The following is a 24,657-nucleotide window of genomic DNA, read 5'->3' as shown; positions in this document are numbered from 1 at the left end:
CTTTAAATAAGTATTTTTGTTTGAATTGGAATAAATAAATGTCAAGATAATTTATCACTAATAAAATTTGAGTTAATGTTTTTCTTTTGTAGAAAAACAATGCAAGCATCAAGAATACTTTAATGATTGACTAAGAATTAATTATTATTTACTGATTATTCTCCTCCATTTTTCACAATAACTGTAACTTTAAAGAAATATTTTTGTTCCATATTATTTGTTCTTCAGTTTTGAGTAGTTTTGATATTGCATTAAATATATATTTTTTTTCTGTTTTATCCTTATTAATTCAACTTAAATTATTAACTCTCTCTTATAATATATTACCTTTAAACAGATGAAACATTGTATAGTGGTATTCCCAATTTTTGATATTTTGATCAATAATATAATTCTTTTTATCAATAATACATAATTCTTTTTACAAATAATACATAATGTTCTCTACACAATTAAAAAAATTCATCTATGGATTAATTATCCTTAACTCCTTGATTATCTTTATCTTTTAGTTGGTCTTTGTCTTCACATATAATACACGTGGGGAAGCGTGCCCCGACATGATTAATTAATTATTTTACAGGTAAGCATTCACATTCAACAAACATTATTGCCAATCCCAATCCTGATTATTATTGGTACTTCCTCGATCCCATATTAAGAAACTAACTAAATATGCATAGTTATAGCAAAATAATATACTTCCTTTTTCCCATTATAATTGTCGTTTTATGCTAATTCACACATACTAAGAGAACTAAAAAATGTGTATGAATTCTAGAAAAATCATAATAAAATGACTAAAAAATTACTTTCATAAATGTTGTACCATTAATTCTCTCAAGAGTAGTAAGGGCATAATTGAGAAAAACACAATATACAGTTAAACCTCTATAAATTAATACAGATGGGACCATCACAATTTCATTAATTTAGCGAAATATTAACTTATTGATAAATTAATAATTATTAATTTATACATTAATTAATAATTTATTAATTTATGAAATTATTTTTATTATTATTTTCAATAAATACATGTTTTTTTAATTTTTTACGTGTATATTATTCATTGTAACATTAGTTCAATGCACTATAGAGCCCGTTTCACGAACGGAAACTCTTAAAGCAACAATGGTATTGAACAATTCATGTTGAGTTATTCGAAAGCTATACCACAAATTCTAACCATGTTAAGAAAAAGTGAGGCACGAGATTGATGGTATGTGAACTTCAACAAAAAAACAAACGACAATTAAATTATATTTTATTAAACTTTCATAGGTCTATAAAATATGTATTGTACCATAGAATATAAGAATTATTTTTATGAATTATTAATTTATATATTATATGGGGCTTCTTAAAAATTTCGAATGTGTATTATCTTATAAATTTAGCGAATTATTAATTTAGCAAGTTGTCCCCGAGTCGGGACCGGGAAAATTTATTATTTAAGCGAGGTTATTAATTTATCGGGTATTAATTTATCGATGTTCTACTGTATACTTCATTGGAATCCTAAAGTGACAATTATTTTGCAATCAAAAAGTTATCTAGAAAGACAAATAGTATGAGAATGAGAGAATAGTAAATACCATCGTTATTAATTGTTTTTCAGCTAACTAATTAAGAGTGATATGGGGTTAAAAGAGAAAGAATAATGCAATTAATATTTTCTTGAATGCGTGCGGTACAAATAATTAAGGAAGAGGGAATAATTATGTTCAAAGTTCAAACTGAATGATGTATATTAATTAATTTTTTTTATTTTATTATACTGAAATCCAGAACATAAGATGGGGAAACTACAGATAAATCCCTAATCCAAAACTTGAAACACAGATCAGTCCCTAGGTAGTTTGCCCTAGCATTTAAGTCCCTACTTACGCGCCTAACATGCAGATCAGTCCCTAATAAAATGTGCAAATACGAAAATACCCTTTACTTTATACTAATTTTACATAACTTCTTTTCAACTTCCAACGCGCCGTTTGTATTACACGCTCTTTGCCCGTTACATTTCAAAAATCAAACAACAAAAAAGAAGCTAAAAAGGCGCAGAAAAAACCACCGTTCAGTAATACCCATTTTCAGACCAAGAAGAAACGCAACAGAGAAACGAAGAAGAAACGAAGAAGAAACGCAACAGAGAAACAACAAAGAAGGAAGAAATTACGAAGCACGAAGAATCAACAAACCGCAGAAAAATAGTATAAACAAACCCATTTATAAACAATGGTGAAGCAGGGTAAACAACAAGGTTTGATTTTTTATTTTTTTTTCATTTTCTTGGAAACAGACCCATTTGGGTGTTGCTTAAGCAGGGCAAAAAGGTTTATTTGTTATAGAATTGCATGATTTTGAACATATCCACTCATGGGTATTATGCCTCGACTTTATTCGGTGTTTGCCCTAATCATTAAATCGGTTCCAATATTTGTTGTTCTGTTGTTTGGGTTTGCAAAGATCATTTATTTGTTGTCGAATTTCATGATTTTGTAACAGTTTTCTCATGGGTATTATTCTTCGGTGACATTAGCATGTCCCCAAAGCATTTTGAGTCCTAACAAGGGTTTCATATAGGATATGGGAAAGAGGCTTATTGTATTTTTCGTACTGGTTCTATAGTATGTGTCATGCGCAGTAATGGTATTAATAGTGCATTTAGATGGTATAATCTTTGATGGTTCTGTAGCATGTGTCATATGCCACAATAGTATTACCAGTGACTTTGAATGGTATTACTAGTGACTTCGGATGGTATTGACATGTGGTACTAGAAGTATAATGTTGATGGTCCTGTAGTATAAGTCATATGCCATAATAGTATTACTAGTGCCTTTGAATGGTATTACTTGTGACTTCGGATGGTATTGACTTGTGGTACTAGAAGTATAATGTTTGATGGTCCTGTAGTATAAGTCATATGCCATAATAGTATTACCAGTGCCTTTGAATGGTATTACTAGTGATTTCGGATGGTATTGACATGTGGAACTTTATAGTACGTTGTATTTGTTATAATTGTATTTGTTTTATGTGTATGTAATTGCAGGAATTGTTGTAAAAGAAGATTGCAGCAAGCTATCAATAGGCTGCAGGTGCTCACCGATCGCTTTTCACCTAACTATGGAAGGTGTGAAAAAAGTGATGAAGAAACAACATCATGAAGTACTGAAGAAAAATCCCTTCTATCACTACATGGACATGCCTAAAATAAACCACAACTTCCATAGGGTTGTGTCTCTCATGCAAGCGTACAATCCAGAAGATCGGGCCTTCTGGTTTGGGGGAAATACTATACGCTTGGAATTCACTCCGCAGCAATTATCTATCGTATTAGGGCTGCAGTACGAAGGCGTACCGGTGGATATGAATATGGATGGCAGAGACACTGATTTCATCACACGTATTTTTGATGGTAAGTTATCTTTAATGACGAGGCCATATATTGGTTATAAACTGGAGGCCTATGCAGTTATGACCGATCAACAATCTGTTGAAGATTTCAGCAGATTGTACACTATTTATCTGTTTAATACTATTCTACTGCCAAAGGGGAACAAAACGTTAGAAAGGTGGGTTTATCCGCATGTAGAAGATTTGGAGGTTTTAGGGTCTTTTGCATGGGGAAAGTTGGTGTATGATATTCTTGTTGAGAATATGGAGGGGTATCTGAAGGGGGGGTTGAAGTATTTTGATGGATGCACTATCGGCTTATTGGTAAGTGATATCTAATAGTGAATATATATTATGTTATATTGAATATACCAATTAATATTGATTCCAAAATACGCAGGCATGGGTGCATGAAAGGATCACGTTACTAGGGGTTAGCACCAGTGTTTACAAATTTCCCCGGTTCTTCCGGTGGCAAGACAGCAAAATCCCGATCGATGAAGAAGCAGCTAGGTTGCTTTTTGATCAGATAAAACAAGTGCAGGTAACACTTTGAGTTACAAAATATATAATGTATTAGGTATTTGCTAACAAATTTTTTACGTTTATTAGGTTATACCATTTTCTGTGTACCCGAAAGAGAAAACGTTGCTTTCTCCGGTTTTGGAAGTAATTTCTGGTCCAGTTGTTGGAATTAGTGCTGACAGATTTGTGGAAATAAGTTCTGAGAGTAGTGAAGATGAGATTGGAGACGTGGAAGCAACACCTGTAAGTCATTAATACAATAAACCCTAAAATTCATACTTCCATTCCCATTGGAACATACTATATGTCAACGAATATAATACTATGGTATAACATGTTTCGTACTATTGTTTTTTTTTAGTTGCAGCAGAAGAAGAATAACTTAAAAAGGAAGAGAGGGAATGTAACAGAAGAAAAAAAAAAAGAAAAAAAAATGCAGAGTAAGAGAAAGAAAGAAAAGGAGATAGAGAAAGAGAAGGAGATAGAGATAGAGAAAGAGAAGGAGAAAGAGAAAGAGACAGAGAGAGAGAATGAGAGAGAGAATGAGAGAGAGAATGAGAGAGAGACAGAAAAAGAGAGAGAGACAGAAGAAGAGAGAGAGACAGAGACAGAGAAAGAGATAGAGATAAAGGCAGAGATAGAGATAGAGGAAAGGGAAAAAGAAGGAGAAAAAAATGTAGTAGAGGGGATGGAAGGTGAAGGAGAACGAAGTGAAGAAAGAGAGAGAAATCAAGGAGACGAAAGTCAAAGTCAAAGGCCAAAGTTCCACGCGTGCGAGGACGAGGACGAGGACGTGGTCGTAAACAAGTTCCTGTGTCCAAGGTTTCGGTTTCAGTCCCTGGGATCAAGGTATTTATGATTATATTAGTATTACATTATTATTATTTTTTGTCATAATTGGTGTGATTTATTCGTTGTATAGACTGCCGATTATTACCGGGGAAGAAAGGACTACGTACGTCGTGACCAAATATCCGAAGAAGATAGGATATTGTTGGATCTGTTCTTGGAAAGTGTTGATTTAGGGTAAGAGCACAACCACCTTGATAGTACATGTTAATGTCTTTAATGGTATATGTCAAGTGAATACATAGTACATGTTGACTGCATGTTATAGTATGTAGTAACTTTGTACATAGTATAAGTTTACTTATCCAATAGTACATGTTGACTGCATGTTATAGTATGTAGTAACTTTGTACATAGTATAAGTCTACTTATCCAATAGTATATGTTGACCACATGTTATAGTATGTAGTAACTTTGTATATAGTACAAGTTTACTTATCCAATAGTATGTGGTTATGTCTTACTGTAGTGAAACTATTGTGGAGAGAGGCCCACATCAATTGACGGGAAGGCATATGTGCGAACTATTATTTGATGAAATGCTGAGTGCAGAACACATAGATTTGTACTTGAATCTATTATGTTCCGAATCTATCATGAACCAACATGGACATGAGATTGATTACCTTGACTCCCCTGCCCAGGTATATAGTGGTTTAACAAATAATTTTGCATACATTACAATGTTTATCTAATATTCTCTATTATGTTTCGTAGCAAGAGTTAATATCGCGACCTCGGGTGGACGTAGAACGAATGAGCGATGCCATGTTTGATCGTCTTCTCAATGATTTTACTATTTTTGGAACGATGGCTTTTGACAAGCTAAACACAGCAAATATCTTCAGTAAAACATTTGTCATGATACCTATCAATTCCAGTGAACACTGGTTCCTGCTTGTTCTGAACCCAATAGATAAATGTATTTACCATTGGAACTCCATAGACTATTCTCCGAATTTCCCAGGAATTGCGGATTATGTCGTAAGCCCATATTCTTGTAATTAGTTATTCTTTATTCTTGCGAATTGTTGTAGACTAATATAATATTTTATTTTCGTAGGCCTCGTTTTACAGCAAGGTGGTTGAAAGAAGGTCTGGGTTGGAGATACAATCGGAAGCTAAATGGGTTCATGGATGCAGGCAGCAGGATGGGAACCTTGATTGCGGCTTGTTTGTCTGCATGTGGGCATATTGTCATGCTATAAACAGTGAAGATATTTGGTTTAAGGCAAAAACTTGCGATATCAAAATACTTCGCCCAAAACTAGCAGCTATCTTTCTGAGGCATCGGGGAGTAGAAGTGGAAGCTAAATATGAAATAGATCTGGCGTTATTGTGAAAAAACTGGGAGTGGAAGTGTTTTGGGGTTCTTGTCTTTTTTGTAATTAATTAATGAACAGGTGAATGTGTTTTTATGCCATAAACAATCTGTCCTTTTGTTGTAGAGCTAATAATACTATTGATTAGCTCTACTCGTACTTTTTCATTGTATACATTGTACTATATGTTTCGATGAAATGTACTTGCCTTTTGAACACATGGTACTTTATTTTGCGATTAATTAGTTTGTATAAAGAATATAAGCGTACCATAAAAATGAGCAACAAATACTGTCTAGTCCATTCGAAGATACCTTGTCAACAATAGACTTGTACTTATTTGATGAACAAAGCGTACTTCACATGTGTATTCACAAAAAACTTACCATAATCGATGTTGATTGACTCCCACATTGTCTCCATTATTGTTTTAGATGATTATTTTAAGGTAGGTGAGCATTATTGTTGCGTTTGGAATACAAGATCCCATAAATATGTTGAATTTCATACATGATACACATATACTATACAATATAGTCATACATTGTCTCCATTCATTCTTAATAGTCTTAAACTGAAGAGTTGTGTCTTAAAATGCGATCATATGGATGCATTGGCCCGACAATAATATATAGAGTGTAAAAATACTATATGAATGGCAAACATATACTTTATCAGTGAACAAATCGTACTATAGTGACGACTCACTTGTACTTTAACGGCTTAAACATTATACTTAATTGGTGAACAAAGCGTACTATATTTTTTGATGAATTGAATTGTACCAATTTCATCGACGTTTTAATGATCAATAAGTACGGGAGTTGCATAAATTATGTTTTAAATGATTATTTTAAGGTAGGTGAGCATTATTGTTGCGTTTGGAATACAAGATCCCATAAATATGTTGAATTTCATATACTATACAATATATTCATACAAGTCTACAATGCTCAAGTGTAAAACTAATACTTTCCTCAATTCTTACCATAGTCGATGTTGATCTACTCCCACATTGTCTCCATTCATTCTTAATAGTCTAAAACTGAAGAGTTGTGTCTTAAAATGCGATCATATGGATGCATTGGCCCGACAATAATATATAGAGTGTAAAAATACTATATGAATGGCAAACATATACTTTATCAGTGAACAAATCGTACTATAGTCACGACTCACTTGTACTTTACCAGCTTATACATTATACTTAATTGGTTAACAAAGCGTACTATATTTTTTGATGAATTGAATTGTACCAATTTCATCGACGTTTTAATGATCAATAAGTACGGGAGATGCATAAATTATGTTTTAAATGATTATTTTAAGGTAGGTGAGCATTAGTGTTGCGTTTGGAATACAAGATCCCATAAATATGTTGAATTTCATATACTATACAATATATTCACACAAGTCTACAATGCTCAAGTGTAAAACTAATACTTTCCTCAATTCTTACCATAGTCGATGTTGATCTACTCCCACATTGTCTCCATTCATTCTTAATAGTCTAAAACTGAAGAGTTGTGTCTTAAAATGCGATCATATGGATGCATTGGCCCGACAATAATATATAGAGTGTAAAAATACTATATGAATGGCAAACTTATACTTTATCAGTGAACACATGGTACTATACTCACGACTCACTTGTACTTTACCAGCTTATACATTGTACGTATTTGGTGAACAAAGCGTACCACATTTTTTGATGAATTGAATTGTACCAATTTCATTGACGTTTTAATGATCAATAAGTACGGGAGATGCATAAATTATGTTTTAGATGATTATTTTAAGGTAGGTGAGCATTATTGTTGCGTTTGAATACAAGATCCCATAAATATGTTGAATTTCATACATGATACTCATATACTATACAATATATTCATACAAGTCTACATTGCTCAAGTGTAAAACTAATACTTTCCTCAATTCTTACCATAGTCGATGTTGATCTACTCCCACATTGTCTCCATTCATTCTTAATAGTCTAAAACTGAAGAGTTGTGTCTTAAAATGCGATCATATGGACGCATTGGCCCGACAATAATATATAGAGTGTAAAAATACTATATGAATGGCAAACATATACTTTATCAGTGAACACATGGTACTATAGTGATGACTCACTTGTACTTTACCAGCTTATACATTATACTTAATTGGTTAACAAAGCGTACTATAAATGCTGAAGAACCCAAACTTTACCAGCTTATACATTGTACTCTTATGTTCACTAATTAAACAACAGTACATAGGTTTTACATAGCATGTAGACTGCAAATATTACTAGATTCAACACTATCAAACTATGAACTACTCCACCTTCAGAATTGCAATTCTTCACTTCACTTTCTTGATGGACTTGGTTCATCGACGCACTTGTAGCTTCATTTTCTTCACGATTTGAGTTGGAAAAAGTTTGCCCAACTTCAAATGGTTCACACCAATGGGAGTAGCCATGGTGTGGGCAACAGTAAAATAACCTTCCGGGATTCGAAATAGTTTCTGAAACCATGATTATTGTTTTCTTCCCACAATCAAGACGCTTGCATTTCCCTTTTTTGTATTTTAACCCACTCATTTGAGTGGTGCTACTAGAAGAAGCCATGAATTAGAAAGAAATGAGCCTATGTGTCATTTATGGTCATATTATGACTTGACTAGTTCTAACAATAAGCAACGGCTATATTATAAGCAACGGCTATATTGTAACGGTCATAAATTGAGTAAGTCATACCATCCTATCTCATAGATAATACCATGCGTAAATCAAATCAGTACCTTTATACTGAAAATGATAAACCATCAAGCAGCAACAAGCATACCATCATATCGCATATCTAATACCATGTGTAAATAAAAATAGTACTATTAGACTGAAAATGATAAACCATCAACCAACAATAGGCATACCATCCTATCTCATATCCAATACCATGTGTAAATAAAAATAGTACCATTAGACTGAAAATGATAAACCATCAATGAACAGAGTACCTAATACATAGTACAAACTACAAATAGCAAAAACATAGTGCAAATTGAAACATAGTACAAAGTTCAAAACAACATAGTGCAAATCACATAATAATAAAGTACAAACAGCCAGTTTTCATTCACTTCAATCACTTGAATAACATAATGGGCAATCATGTAAGCTCTCCTCCATCTTGTCCTCCCTGATGAAAAACATAAAATTTACATTAGAAATAAGACTAGTTAGTTTAATTAACACAAATGCAGACAGTATTTACATTAAAAAAAATTGCTAGTCAGATTGGTTGTGTGCAAGTACGACGATTGTGTCCAGGCTTCCCACACCGAGTACAATTCAGTTTACGAGTTTGCACTTGTGAAGGAATTCTTTTTGTCTTTCTACGTCCCGGTCGAGTTCTCGAATCAGGTGCATTAACAAAGACATCGGGCGGAGCATTACACGCATCGTACAAGTCAAAGTCCTCATCAAACGAGGGAATTGGGTTAATCGTGAATTGATATACCTGTTTGTACGTATCAATATGAAAGCATGAATCCACAAACTCATATACTGAGTATCCTTTTGACTCCAAACATGCACATGCATGTTTGCATGGAAGTTTCTCTAATTGCCATGCTTTACAAGAACAAGTCTTCTGCTGCAAGTCAACCTTATACGACTTGTCCTCATCATATACCTCAAAAGCGGTACTACTTGATCTACAATATTTTAAGGAACGAGAGGCCATATGATTGATTGTTAATCTCTTTAGAATTTTCTTGCACAATATGCCAGTCATTGCCAAACTTTTTCCTTGTCGTTTAACTAGCATCTCCATTATTTTGATCCGTATGTGATCAATCATGGATGGAACAGGCAAAGATCGGGCATCTTTAACCCAACCATTCCAATTTTCTGCCTGATTATTGTTCACGATTCCCCATCTTTCTCCAGAAAAATAGGCATTCGCCCAATGATTTGGATCAGAATTCGAAATAAATGATGCCGCGAGAGGCATAGATTGCACTATACGAGAAATAGTTGCATCGAACTCCTGCCGAGTAGGAGCATATGCAGCATTATGTAAAACACTCGCCCAATATGACTTGTTGTGCAATGGGTACTTCCTCAGGACCTATATTATTTTGAAACATGTTATACAAATGTATGAAACATGCTATACAAATGTATGAAACATGCTATACAAATGTATGAAATGTGTTATACAAAAGTATGACACATGTTACACAAATGTATGAAACATGTTGTACAAAAGTATGAAACATGTTATACAAAAGTATGACATGAGGTGACAAATGGTACGTTCCAATTTGCATATTAAAGAGAATCAAAATACCTGAGTTCTAAAGTTATCCACCAAGTGTCGCAAACAATATGCATGGTGGCTACTAGGAAATACCATCGGGACGGCTTTAAGAAGCCCCGAATGACGATCAGAGAAAATGGTAAAAGATCTATTGTCATTGTGAAGATCTAGAATTTGTTTCAATTTAATGCAAAACCACTCCCAGTTTTTATCATTCTCAGCATCAACAACTGCGTATGCCAATGTATACAAGGAATCATTTGGATCCTTGCACACAGCAGAAAGCAAGCATCATTTGTACTTATTTTTAATGTGAGTCCCATCCAAACATATCATCGGCCTACACCGATGAAAGCCGGAGATAGAACTCCCAAAACTAATAAATATTCGAATAAACTTTTGAGTAGCAGGTTCAATCTCATACTCTGCCATGCTACCAGGGTTATGCATTTTTAATGCACGACAATAGCGTCTCAGTTTATCATAACATGTCGTCTCATCATCATGGATATCGCGCATTGCTTTTTCTTTACCCCTCCATGCTGTGTAGTACTGAAGCTCCAGACCATAATTGTCTCGGATATCTTCTAACATACCACATGGTGTGTAAGCTGGCTGCGTTCTCAATTTTCGTTTCATAATTTGGGCAATCCATGTAGCATCGGCTTTAGGATGACCCCTTGTACGAAGAGTAGCATCACCACAAGTGTGCTCAAGATTGCACTTGCGAATGCTAAATAACTTATCTGACTTGTACAATGATGCATAAACCCTCCATTTGCAGTTTTCGTGAATGCATACTGCTATGATCTTTTGTTGATCATTTTTCATGTACTTAAATGATCGATTATTAGCAATAGAATAGTTTTTCAGCATATGCCTAAAATCATCAGGATCTTTAAAAAACTGATTCTCCCCACGGATGCAATGTCTCCATGCATCAATTGAATTTCCAAGCGGATTACCCTCGATTTCCATCGATTGATCGCCGCTTTTGGTTTCAAAAAAATTTTAAAAATGGATTACAATAGAGTGGAATCCAAATAACAATGTACATGAAAATATCATAACAATGCACTGGTTCCATACTATCTTATCCATTATATAATACTAAGTTTTCCCACAAATAGTACCAAGTTTACCTATCACCCATACTATTCAGATGAAGGTTACGTACTATCTTCCCCATTATATGATACTATGTTTTCCCATTAACAGTACCAAATTTACCTATCACCCATACTATTCAGATGAAGGTAACGTACTATCTTCCTCATTATATGATACTATGTTTTCCCACCAGCAGTACCAAATTTACCTATCACCCATACTACTCAGATCAAGGTTACGTACTGTAAGTATCATACGTCCATACCATATTTATATTAGCATGATACTATTATGTGCCATATTTTATACTATGTATCACACAATAATTAACAACCATAAAGAAATGCATTTCAGCAGTACAGAAAAAGATGGAGACCTACCAGCCATCGGTGCGAACCCTCTTTCCACGCGAATTAGCTTCATCTTTGCAGGTCACGACAATGTCGACCACACTCATCTTCATTATCAGATGCAATGCAACCATATTCTCCACATCTTCATCAGTGCCCAATGTCACATACAATCTTTCCCGAGGAGCCAAGTATTGGAGGATCAGTGCATCTGGATGGATATGATTCCATTTGTTGATAATAGCACCATATATCTCCATTAATGTCGAATTACTTTTTATGGAAATAATGTGAAGTTGATTTTTGTATCGACAACTTCCAAGAATCACACTGGGTACATCGTTAGATACATCATTTGTAGCCATTGTGGGGTGGGTGGGTTTTACAGTGATTTTTTCGCCGGAAAAAAGGGGAAACCAGAGGAGAGAAATGGAGAAGAAATAGAGAAGAAAGAAAGCAGATAGAAATGAAGAGAGAGAAGAAAGAAAGAGAAGATGAAGAGAGAGAAAAGCAGGAGAGAGAAAAGGGTGAGAGTGAGAAGAAAATATAATAAAATATATAAAATTCACATTAGGGACTGATCTGCATGTTAGGCGTGTGAGTAGGGACTTAAATGCTAGGGCAAACTACCTAGGGACTGATCTGTATTTCAAGTTTTGGATTAGGGATTTATCTGTAGTTTCCCCACATAATCATATGATTGCATCATTGTAGATCATTAAAATTGATGAATTCATGACAATTTTTTTTTTCTTTTAATATTTGTTGTCTGCTGAGGGGCCCACATAGGGGAATTAAGCATATGCTTACGTCATCGTCGAATAAGTTTGACTGCAGATCTGGACAGTGGGACTCATGGTAATGATACAGAGAGAAATTAGACAACAAATATAATTATGTTTTTGTAATTTTTGGGATTTTATTGAAGGTTTTGTTTGGAGGGAAATATTTTAAACTTTTTTTATTTTTTTTTTATTTTTTTTATATATATATATATATTCCAAATTAACAAATAATATGGGGAAAAAAACCATTCAAAGTGAGAAATGTTAGAAATTTTATATCGTACATACATACGAATTCCCAAGAACCACATGCTTGAATCAACGAGAATTAAACACAAACATAAACACGGAAGCGTACCTTACATCACGGAATCAAATCTTCGAATCTCCACTGGATTTGGGACAGGTCTTCCAAAGAATCCGCAGTTCCTTATTTTTCTCTCTAACGATGGATTTTAGAAGAGACGGAATGGTTGCGTTTCTTTGGGGACCACGACCCTTTATATAACTGTAGAGTCCAGTTATATTATAATTGTGATTCAGCCCCATCAATAAATCACAACTAAGCCCTAATTGTCTCTACACATTAGGCCCATAATTATAGTTTAATACCCATAAGTCCAACCCAATAACCTTTATTAGATCACAATTAATTTGGACTTTCTTTAAGATAGTCATACACATTTACGTCACATATGTGAGCCCACATAATTATTGAAATAATTCCAACAATCTCCCACTTGGGCCACATATGTTATATACCTTATAAATGTGTACACCTTATGAGCTCAAAATTGCTATCATATAAAAAGGTATTCCTTACAATCTCGTCCATTTACCATACTAATATAGGACTAAAGAGGCTTTCGTCACATTGATCGTGTCTAAACCCAACAGTAATCACATATACCAATATAGCCAAACGACATAGATCAAATTATGGTGTGTAGCATGGAAATTACATATAATGTGATCTTAACATGCCTATTTCCAACTGGTCCTACTTTAAACTTTATTGAGACCAAATCTTTACATAATTGTACAAAGTGTAGCCAAATACTTTATTTCTGCAGAAAACCAAATACACAAAATTGTGTCCAAACATATCATAGAGCTACCAAAATGTATTTATATGTACACATACATACAAACTCCCACTGAACCAAAATATCCTTAAATGATATAACACCTACATGAGCAATGCTCATGAATACATTATGTGTTAATCCTTTAGTAAGCGGATCCGCAATTGTGGAGTTTATCTTAATATGCTCTATGTACTGTTCACTTTGTACCTTTAACAACAAAGAACTTTCACAAGCTCTTGTTGTTGTTCGAAAGTATAGCTGTTAAATATTGTCACCGTATAACTTTAATACAAATCAACATGTGCAGCCTAATGACAAGTGTTTATAGCTATATTAAAAAAAATGCCAAAAAATTACCATAAATTCTTAATCATCGTGAATAGAGCTTAAAGTGTTTGCTTAACACCCATGTCAAAATAGCTCAATCACTTAGGTTTACATTAACCAAAATGGATCTATACTTTATACGCATCATAAAAATCAAAGTCATGAATAAACCACACGATCTCCCAAAATATCTGATTTTGATAAATGAGCATATGTATATAACTTACATTCCCTATAATTACTGTATAACCCATTTGGCTGCTTTGCTAAATGATCCACTTTATAGGGTTATTCAAATACCTGCCTAACTTTATGCACACCTTAACCGAATGTGTACATTCTTTTACATAAAATATTTATTGGGCATTGAATTGAGACTAAACAAGTCTCCTTTGTTGTGAGATTATCTCCCACTGATCCTTGGGTATGTACAATCATTAACTTTATTTATCTCAAAGTACATATGAGATAATTAGCTTAGGAATGTAACATCATTAACGGGAATTTTAATTTCATTAATGGACTACTTTAGTTTGCAATCAATATCCTTCAAATCTTTAAATATTAAGATTTTATGGTTGCACTTTATTGTTCCATAAACGTTACCATTTGAGAAACATATTCCTTGTGTCCATAAATTTCTTAATAGAGTCGATATGAGTGAAATCTTTAATGACTAAACGTATCATATATCTTTCAATATTGCCCATTTGAATTACATTTGGTCTCAATTATTTGTAACCAAAGAAATTCACACCTTATGGCATTTCGATAAGATCCTAATGTCTTGTCATTCTAAATTTCAACTCATCTTTAATGCTTTATTATTTTAAGGTTGTTGAGTTTGCTCTTTAAGTAACAATTATCAAGACTTGATTGGGGAATTGTTCAACATTGTCTTATCAAATCTCCAAATCTACTTTTCAAACAATGACAAGTATAAAGACATGTACATTGTCAAAAGCAGTATTAGGAATCGAATTGACTTATCTTTAAAGACAATGTCTATAATCTAAATTTCTCCCCTCAAACTCAACATCCTTAAAATATTTTAAATTTCCCCTTTTAAAACATAACATACTGCAGCACTTAATGTTTCTCCTAAATATACCTTAGTGAAGAACAATGACTTATCATACTTCCTTGAATGTCATTGAATGTTCTATTCTTGAATTTTGTACCATTTTAAATTGCTTATGCAAGATTTTACTGTATGAGACTTTTATTTAAATTATAGGTCTAATTTTGAATTATGAAATATACCAAACTTAATGTTTTCAAATGAACAAATTAACTAAATTTGTTCAAGAGAAAATCTAAATCCATCTAATGACGGTACCAAATGTCTATTTCATAATTCAAAAGAAAACCTAAGAGTCCTCATAGTCTCAATCCCAAATCTTACATAACCTTTATAGATGTATATCTTTCAACATCAATTAAATGTTGGTTATGTGAATAACCCTTTATATACACATTTATGTGAACAGTGTAACCCAGGATCTATTCACTAAATGTGTCTAGGTACAAAGTCAAAATATATTTTAGAACAGATTAAAGTGAGAAACAAGCATAATTACGTTATTCAACGTACCTCAGATGTAAACTGCAATTATAATGATCTATCTTAAGATGTACTAGTCAAATTAGCACTTAGTTTTTTCTCCTTTAATTATTTATTCTTCGTGTGAACGGTCAAAGTTTTATTATTTATGTTTTACAACAAACCTTATATTGACCATTCACGTAGAAAAATAAATTAAACCATATTCACTTTCAAGTCAGCGAAACCACACTAACTGAAGTGCTATAACTCAAAATGAGATTAGACTATTACTTAATATGCTTACTTATGTTCCTTTTCTTTATACCTTATTTAAACAATAGATATCAAAATCTAATTTGTTGCAACTTTATCGTTTTAAAATAAAACGTATCCTTACTATCTTTAAGGAACCTTCTAGTACGTAGCCCCAAATTAAACCTTATGCCCCCAAAAAAAATATTTAAAATGGATGCACCTAATGATCTTAAATTTTATAAATAGAACGACGATATACTCTAGGTTCTTCTATTGTTCTATCCAAAAACAAATTCAAGATCTATGCACCATAATAGGTAATAATAAAAATATTTGTGCAATTAAGCACAAAGTGTTATAGGCAGATAATGTGTAACATATAAATAAATTAAATAGAGAACGTAAATAAAACCAATATACTCACATTATAATCCAAATGTGACTTTTCAATTTTAAATAATTATGGAGTACATCTCAAGATGCCTAGCACAACATTAATATCATGTCTTTGGACAATAATATTAACTGTAAGTGGCACTCTCGTTGTAGTAATCAAGTGCTGACGATAAATCCTGTCAAATAATGAGCCCATCTTTGGATGTCACTTATTATTCACATGGAAACTTAACAATTGTCACGCACTTATTACCACAGTTGCATATGTGGTTCGGCCAAATATCAACCTACCTTTAGGTATAATTAAATATTCGCATGAATTCACATATACATAACATCTTAACATTCTCAATAAGCTAATCTCCACAGAGAGGTCACTTTGGTGGCTTCATGCTTCAATCAGTTATCTTAAAAGTCAGACAACTTAATAACAAGTCATTAGATGTACCCAAAAAATTATTTAGAAATTTAAAGTCGTTGTTGAACGCCGAGGCTCTAATGACATCACCTAAGCGCTAACAGGCTGTATCCAACACTAAGGTTGCCTCACTGTATTGTTTTCGAATCAAACTCAGTAATATGGTTATTCATAAAAATGAGTATGAATTGACAACATCGAATCCATCTTTATTTTGAATTTGAGCCAAAAATGATGTGGGGCTCACAATTCAATCTTATTTAGATTTAGTGGCCAAAATAAACTTTTAACCAATAAATCTAACCTTATATGGATTGGAACTAAATTAATAAACATATAATTAGACTTAAATAAAAGCCTTGAGTCAAATATCGAAAAAGTCAATCCTTATTTGGTTAATAATAACCACTATCCATATTTTGACTCAACAACGATGAAATGACAATGGATCAGAAGCTTATTAAAAATTAATTTGTATCCTTAATTTTGACCCATTACTAAAAAAAATTAAGTCTAAACGGCATAAACCCCCAAATTAGCCTTAGAAAACCGAATTTGAAATTCAAAATGAATTTCACTTTATTGACCAAACAAAAAAACCTCAAAAGAATTTAAAAGAATTCACATATTAGTTTGGTCCCTCAAAATAATTGAAATATTTTAAACGGCCCCAAAACCTTAAATTAACTTTTTATTCCTTAAAAATTACCCTTGCCCCAAAACCAGAAAATCTTTCAACTTAAAGGACTGAATTGAAATTTTGAAAGAAAAGCCTTTGAGTGAAAAGGGATCTAAGATTAAGAAATACTTAATTTGAGATTCATAATATATTTTCGAAAAATATATGACTGTTTTAGAAGAAACTTTAAAAGTGGGGACTGAAATGCAGTTTTCGAAAGCTTGAGGGCTGTAATACAGATTTTTCATTATTTCAAATTGACCCCGACTGAAAATCAGGAATAACCAAAATATGGGCCAAATTGAAATATTGCTAAATATCTCAAACTTAAATTAGGGGACCAAATTTGAAATTACAGAAACCCTAAATCTGGGACCCAATTGCAATTTCCCAAAAAATTCATTAAAGCCAATTGCCTTCTTCTTCCAGACCCGCCGTCACCACCTAAATCTCCTTTAAACTTTACAGCCAATCAACACCACCGTCGCCAGAAAATACCAAATTCTGGCTCATGTCTACGCGGCGGAGTCCACCGCCGGCGATCCAATATGGATGATGGACATGGAGGGCTGGTTAAGGATTAACCGTGGTGGGTCCTTAGGGGTGGCTCCGCCGGGAAGACCTAAACAGCAGCCACCCTCACCATCGAATCGATTGAATTTCAGATTTGTGCCGTAAAACTTAATTCTTCAACCCATTGGATTGAAACCAAATAATTTAACCTTAAATTTGAAATTAATCAACCCAAAAAGTGAATTTATCATACAACAACTGTTAAAAGATTCTTGTAGAATCGTATTGAAAATCGAGATTCAGATTCACATAAACAACCCAATTTCCAGATTTGTCATTCAGCAATTAAAAAACACAATTCTGAAATTAATTAAACAATTAACAAACAACAGGCCGGATGAATTTTAACAAATTAAGAAATTGTCACATAACATAACACAATTCGAAGTTCATAATCGGACCATAATTTTTCAGAATTGAATCCACAAAATCATATTTCGCATAACTTCGAAATAATGAAATATAACAAACATAATATCCCCGATAATTCAAGACATGGTGGCTCTGATACCACTTGTTAGAAATTTTATATCGTACATACATACGAATTCCCAAGAACCACATGCTTGAATCAACGAGAATTAAACACAAACATAAACACGGAAGCGTACCTTACATCACGGAATCAAATCTTCGAATCTCCACTGGATTTGGGACAGGTCTTCCAAAGAATCCGCAGTTCCTTATTTTTCTCTCTAACGATGGATTTTAGAAGAGACGGAATGGTTGCGTTTCTTTGGGGACCACGACCCTTTATATAACTGTAGAGTCCAGTTATATTATAATTGTGATTCAGCCCCATCAATAAATCACAACTAAGCCCTAATTGTCTCTACACATTAGGCCCATAATTATAGTTTAATACCCATAAGTCCAACCCAATAACCTTTATTAGATCACAATTAATTTGGACTTTCTTTAAGATAGTCATACACATTTACGTCACATATGTGAGCCCACATAATTATTGAAATAATTCCAACAAGAAATGGGTTGTAAAAACAATTTGTCTTTGCATTTATGTAATTGTTGGTTGAATAATGCGTTGCATTCGGTTGAATGCGAAAAATAAAAGAAATTACGGGGTAACTATTTGATAATATCTGATTTTTTTGTAATATTTTGATGTACTATTTCGTGAACTTGCTGGATGGACAAGATTTAGTTAGGATTGAATTCCGTTAATTTCAGTTGCAGTAGCATTTTGTGTCGAAGATGTGTCGAATGTATTATGTTAATTATTTTTCCTAGACAATTGCTAAGTGAATTTGGCCAAATATTTTTATTCTAAAATTTTAAATTATATTAGTTTCATTTCTAATGATCATTTGATAAATTTTATAAAAAAAAAACCACGTCATTTTTTGAAAACCTTCTTATAAAATATGTATTATAGACATATACTCGATAAACTAATAATCTCATTTAAATAATATTATTTTCCGGTCCCGACTCTATGACAATGTGCTGATGAAATACTTCGCTAAATTACTGGAATTCGGCTGGTTCCAACTGGATTAATTTATAGAAATTTTATTGTATATACATTGTGAATTGTGATAATCATAAGTACTTAGATCGATTTTATTTTCTGACAAAAAAAAAAAAACCCCTAATTATCAACTAAAAAAGAAAAACAAAATGAAAAAGGTTTCCTATAGATAAACTTTAGCATCAAATTGAGGGACCTTGTTAACTTCAAATGGTCCTTACCACCTTAAACATTTTGGCCATAAGACAAATGGCTCATGATATATACATATATCTTCTTGGTGTTGATGCAATTTCATTTCTTCTCTTTTTTCTTGCCTGCAATGTAAGGACAACCTTGCACGAGAAGAAAGGTACCATTATTTATTTCCTCTTTTTTTTTTTTAATAAATAAAATAAACTTTTCAATGTATTGTTATTCAAATTTTAAATTAAGGCAAATTACGGTCACCCTATGAGATAAGATCAAATTACAGAAAAAACCCCTCTTGTTTAGGTAATTATAACTAACCCCCCTCAACTATGTATTATCTTATGAAAAATCTCTATTTCATTAGATAAATTTGACACTATAAGGATAGACGTATAAGAGAATAGTGGTTTTAATTATCCAAATATGAGGAAAAAAATTTCTTCATAATTTGACCTTACATCAGGGGGTGACCATAATTTGCCCATAAATCTAAACGAAACAAAAAGAAGTGTCCAATTAAAAGGAATCATGTGTAGATAGATAGCTTCATCCTCAAGATCAATAATTTAATTTTGATTTTTTTTTTTTTTTTTTTTTGTGTGTGTTTCATCTTACTTCGACAATAGGAATAACCGAATAAAGAATCTGTTTTTATTTCAAATTTTAAATTTGCTAGTCTTGGATATTAAAATTAAGAAAGAAAATACTATGAAATAATTAATCTAATTAATTTCTCTTCCCTTTCTTGAAATTCCAAATAATAACTTTATACGCATTAAATAACAAAAAAAAATAAAAATAAAAAATAATTGCTTTATGATTGAAATGAAAAATGCAAATGATTGTTTATTTATTATAAACATTTATTGGTAGTCACTGATTTTTCTGATTTCTGGTGAGGACAGAGTACAGAAAATTTAAAGGAACTACTGAAATGTATCACTTTTTCAGGCCACTTGATTATACCATTAGTCCTATCCAAAAATAACAAATAAATAATAATAAATAAATAAAAGAAAGATAAATAAATTAAAATTTATAGTATGTAGCTTTATTTCAAGCATCCAATGAGCATAAATCCTACTAAATAGGGCTTTAGTTGATGCCCTTCTTTTCTAAATCCATCTTTTTGGTTGATTGATCTCAAAGTTTGATCTCAAAATTCAAAATTTGATCTAAAATTCAAAATTTTAGTTGATTTTAAGAAAGTATACAATAGTTTAAGTTTGTGGCTACGGCCGACAATCAGACCATGTGAGCTGAGCTCGGATTGGCTCAAGCTCACGCACCATCGAACCTCCTTAATATTGATTCAAGCTCGACTCATGTATTTTTTCGAGTTTCGAGTTTATATCAAACTTATATCGAACAATATATAAATTTACATACTTTAAATTTTGCAGCTTGAAAAAAAAAAAAACCTTCGCAACTGAAGAACAAAACCCAGAATATTCATAAAAGAAAAATAATAGTTGATGCCCTTCTTTTCTAAACCTATCTTATTATTTCTTTCCCTATTAATCTCTTCATACAATTAGAAGTATGAGTGCAAATTTGAGAAATAATAATAATAAAAAGTAATAATAACTAGAAGTATTCAACCTAAAATGAGTGTGGTAAATAAATTTATAACTTCACTAGAAATAATTAAGGGGCGTAATTTCGTATTAATTATCTTTTTCAAATTTTCTAATCGAACTATTTGAACCCACTTAATGAACTTTTTCTCCTAATGTTTCTTATATATATATATATATATATATATATATATATATATATATATATATATATATATATATATATATATATATATATATATATATATATATATATATATATATATATATAAATTCAAATGCAATCATAATATGTATAGTAAACCAATTGTGTAACACGTTTACAAAAATGTTTGCTAGTATTATTTCATGTTGAAATTAAATTAAATAAAATCAAAATGCTTATTATTTCACAATTCAATTTTTTTAATACTACAAAAAAAAAAAAAAAAGGCCAAAGATTGAGGAGGATGAGCCACGTGACAATGAGGAGAATATATACTTTGCTTGTGAAGAGAATGCGAGTGGGCCCCACTGTGACCCGCCATTGGAGTGCGCTTTCGGTTTTTATACAGTGCTTCTCTTCTCTCTCTAAAAAGCCCTTCTCTCTCTCTCTAAAAAGCTCATCTCTCTCTTTCTCTCTCATCTCTTTATCTTGGACCCAAAAATTCTCACAAATTGTCACGTCAGACATAGACTTCTACGAAGCCGTGATTTCTGACGACGCCCAAACACTGAATCTCAGCCGTTGATTATTTATTTTTTCCCACGTGTGGGGCCGGATGCTCCCTTCGGGCCTTATTCGTGGGGCCCGTTTCACATGTCAGCCCCGACGAGTTGAGTACTGTGGACTCGGCCCCACCATAAGTTTCACTTTTTCTTCCTTCTTATTCACATTAATTCTCACCCCCCACACCACCACCACTCACTACTCCGACTCCACATTCTCTCTCATCTTTCTCTCTCTAAAACTTCCATTACAAAGAAATATCAAATTCTCTTGATATTTGGTTATTGTAATAAGTAGTAACACATCTCCAATGGGAATCACTTCTCTCCAAGTTTGCATGGATTCATCTGACTGGTTGCACCAGGTAACATATATATATATACACACAAACATATACATACATATCAACATTAATTGAATATTGCATGAAAAATCCCATGCATTCTTGATTTTGTGTGTGCATAGGTTTAAGTACATTTGCATACACACACACATTACACACATTATATACACACACACACATTATGCATGTTTAGATTTTTTCCACATAGAGACAAACCAACCGACTGCTTCAGGCGCATGCAAAATCTGCAGACATTAATTTCAACACAAAATAGTTAGTCTAAAGTCTAGTATGCTGACATACATATATAGATACATTATATATATATATATATATATATATATATATATATGATATGTCATAAAATAATATTCTTACTTTTGTTTCTTGTAATAAAAAAAATAGGGCACAATTTCCGAGGAATACATAGGAGGAGGGATAATGGATTCTTCGCCGATCTCAACCCCATCCGGCGGCGACGACGAAAACAACATTAACAGCATCCTGGCATGCGGTGGCAGATCGCCGACGCTATTGGCGGCGGAGAGAAGCCGGCTGAGGCCGCAGCACGAGCAATCCCCAAAATGCCCCCGGTGCGAATCGACGCACACCAAATTCTGCTACTACAACAACTACAGCCTCTCCCAGCCGAGATACTTCTGCAAAACCTGCCGCCGCTACTGGACCAAAGGCGGCACCCTCCGCAACATCCCCGTCGGCGGCGGCTGCCGTAAAAACAAGAAGGTCTCCTCCTCCTCCTCCGCTTCCGCCGCCAACAAGAAATCCGACCACCACCCGCCGCCGCCGCCGTCGTCTGCTCTAGTACCACTCAACCGTAACAACCACAACCACAACAACAACCCTAGCGCCGACGACGACGAAAACCACGTTCACCTCGGATTCTCCGACCAACTCCATTTCTCGTCGCTGCATGCATCTGGATTCTTCAACAACGCCGGCAATAATAATAATTTCGTGCTCGACAACAACAACAATAATATTATCAACAACCACCACACTCCGATTGATTTCATGGACAACAAGTACGACGATTTTGGTGGGATGATGATAACCGGCGCCGGCGGCGCTAATAATGCAGAGGATCATAACGCCGTCACTTCCGCCGTTAACTTTCACGGATTTCCGTTCGGTCTTTCCTCGTCATTTCTCGACCACCACCACGGTAGTAGTAACTCCGCTCCGATTAACATTCTCGAGAGCTGCCAGAGGCTAATGCTTCCGTACGATAATCCAAATCAAAATCAAAATCATAATCATGATTATAATAACCATAATCATAATCATAATAATAATCACGAGGTAATCGATGTGAAGCCGAATTCGAAGATTCTGTCACTCGAATGGAATGATTATCATAATCATCATCATCACCAGCAGAGTACCGGGTATAATTTCGGTGGGCTCGGATCTTGGACCGGGTTGATGAACGGGTACGGGTCTAATCCTGCAACTAATCCGTTAGTTTAATGATTGTTGATTAGGGTTAATTAATACTATATGTAGTAGTTAATTATGATCAATTAGCTATTTACTTAATAGGATAGATTAGTAATGCTACGAACTCAGGTTTTTGGTCTTTTTAATTAATGTTTGGATTATGTTTTTTTTTTTTGTTTGTTTGTTTGTTTGTTTTAATTAAAGTTTAACTTGGCTGAGTGTGAAATGGGGATTGTGGAAGCTAAGTGTGATTATTTTATTTTGCTGTTGTTTAATATCATTTAATTTTGTGATTTTAAAATTTTAAATTAAAAGATAAATTATGGGATTTGCCGACAGTTCGAGGAAGATATGGTTGTACTTTTATTTATTTTTTCATTACATTTTTTTAATGTACGTAAAAGAATGTTTTTGGCGTACTTTGAATACTAGTGTACTTTGTTTATATTATATTATATCTTTTATATATATATATATATATATATATATATATATATATATATATAATTTGGGTGCTGCTTAGGGAACTGGAAAAAGTATAAACCCTAATAAAGTTGTGGTCTTTAATTTGTGATGAATTCTTGAAGATTCCAATAATTGAAACATAAACCACAATTTGATAGAGATGTTCAATTGTCTTAGTGATAGTTCAAACTTATTCAAAATCTCCAATCTAGCTTAATCATTCCCAAAATCACCGATGAACGATGGATTTCGACGTACGTTTCGGGGTCGTTTAGGCACTCAAAATGTCGTTTTTGCCGTTTTTGAAGAGTTTAAGAAAATTAATAGTTAGATCTAACAAATTTGGGTTTTAGTCTCGTAAATTGGATTGTTTCCGGCAGTAAGAATTCTATTAGGATTAGATTATCTTACTATTTTTGGTAATTGTTACAATTTTCTAGTTTAATTAGGATTTTTGCTTTATTACTATAAATAGTTTTCTTTGGA

General features: G+C 33.1%; 4 protein-coding genes across 4 annotated transcripts; 3 read left to right on the top strand and 1 right to left on the bottom strand.

The window, feature by feature from the left end:
- Window positions 1-3,242: 3,242 nt before the first annotated feature.
- Window positions 3,243-4,230, top strand: LOC148767831 (uncharacterized). The gene is made up of 3 exons (XM_088823500.1): window positions 3,243-3,726; window positions 3,803-3,946; window positions 4,015-4,230. Exons 1-3 carry the CDS (start codon window positions 3,253-3,255, stop codon window positions 4,180-4,182), a joined length of 786 nt encoding a protein of 261 aa, XP_088679626.1. The 5' UTR covers window positions 3,243-3,252; the 3' UTR covers window positions 4,183-4,230.
- Window positions 4,231-5,586: 1,356 nt separating this feature from the next.
- On the top strand, window positions 5,587-6,118 carry LOC148767830 (uncharacterized). Its single transcript, XM_088823334.1, has 2 exons — window positions 5,587-5,760; window positions 5,840-6,118. The coding sequence occupies exons 1-2, from the start codon at window positions 5,587-5,589 to the stop codon at window positions 6,116-6,118; spliced, it is 453 nt and encodes a 150-aa protein (XP_088679460.1).
- Window positions 6,119-9,063: 2,945 nt separating this feature from the next.
- LOC148767829 (uncharacterized) lies at window positions 9,064-12,471 on the bottom strand. The gene is made up of 2 exons (XM_088823483.1): window positions 11,899-12,471; window positions 9,064-9,283 (listed from the first exon to the last, which is right to left on the bottom strand). Exons 1-2 carry the CDS (start codon window positions 12,231-12,233, stop codon window positions 9,226-9,228), a joined length of 393 nt encoding a protein of 130 aa, XP_088679609.1. The 5' UTR covers window positions 12,234-12,471; the 3' UTR covers window positions 9,064-9,225.
- Window positions 12,472-22,080: 9,609 nt separating this feature from the next.
- Window positions 22,081-23,968, top strand: HCA2 (Dof-type zinc finger DNA-binding family protein). Its single transcript, XM_012975764.2, has 2 exons — window positions 22,081-22,269; window positions 22,654-23,968. The coding sequence occupies exons 1-2, from the start codon at window positions 22,216-22,218 to the stop codon at window positions 23,734-23,736; spliced, it is 1,137 nt and encodes a 378-aa protein (XP_012831218.2). The 5' UTR covers window positions 22,081-22,215; the 3' UTR covers window positions 23,737-23,968.
- The last annotated feature ends 689 nt before the right edge of the window (window positions 23,969-24,657 follow it).

The sequence above is a fragment of the Erythranthe guttata genome, chromosome 9 (genome assembly GCF_056151865.1).
Source record: "Erythranthe guttata isolate IM_541 chromosome 9, IM_541, whole genome shotgun sequence".
In the NCBI taxonomy this organism is placed as follows: domain Eukaryota; kingdom Viridiplantae; phylum Streptophyta; class Magnoliopsida; order Lamiales; family Phrymaceae; genus Erythranthe; species Erythranthe guttata.
Note: the sequence above shows the minus strand (reverse complement) of the source record. Positions and strands in the feature narration are given on the sequence as shown.

Bases quoted from the DNA above. Each gene is read 5' to 3' on its own strand.
- LOC148767831 (XM_088823500.1), top strand. From the start codon at position 3,253: ATGCAAGCGTACAATCCAGAAGATCGGGCCTTCTGGTTTGGGGGAAAT. The intron at 3,727-3,802 runs GTAAGTGATATC...CAAAATACGCAG, and splicing joins GATGCACTATCGGCTTATTG to GCATGGGTGCATGAAAGGAT. The intron at 3,947-4,014 runs GTAACACTTTGA...TACGTTTATTAG, and splicing joins ATCAGATAAAACAAGTGCAG to GTTATACCATTTTCTGTGTA.
- LOC148767830 (XM_088823334.1), top strand. From the start codon at position 5,587: ATGGCTTTTGACAAGCTAAACACAGCAAATATCTTCAGTAAAACATTT. The intron at 5,761-5,839 runs GTAAGCCCATAT...TTATTTTCGTAG, and splicing joins CAGGAATTGCGGATTATGTC to GCCTCGTTTTACAGCAAGGT.
- LOC148767829 (XM_088823483.1), bottom strand. From the start codon at position 12,233: ATGGCTACAAATGATGTATCTAACGATGTACCCAGTGTGATTCTTGGA. The intron at 9,284-11,898 runs GTAGGTCTCCAT...GTTTTTCATCAG, and splicing joins AGGGTTCGCACCGATGGCTG to GGAGGACAAGATGGAGGAGA.
- HCA2 (XM_012975764.2), top strand. From the start codon at position 22,216: ATGGGAATCACTTCTCTCCAAGTTTGCATGGATTCATCTGACTGGTTG. The intron at 22,270-22,653 runs GTAACATATATA...TAAAAAAAATAG, and splicing joins CATCTGACTGGTTGCACCAG to GGCACAATTTCCGAGGAATA.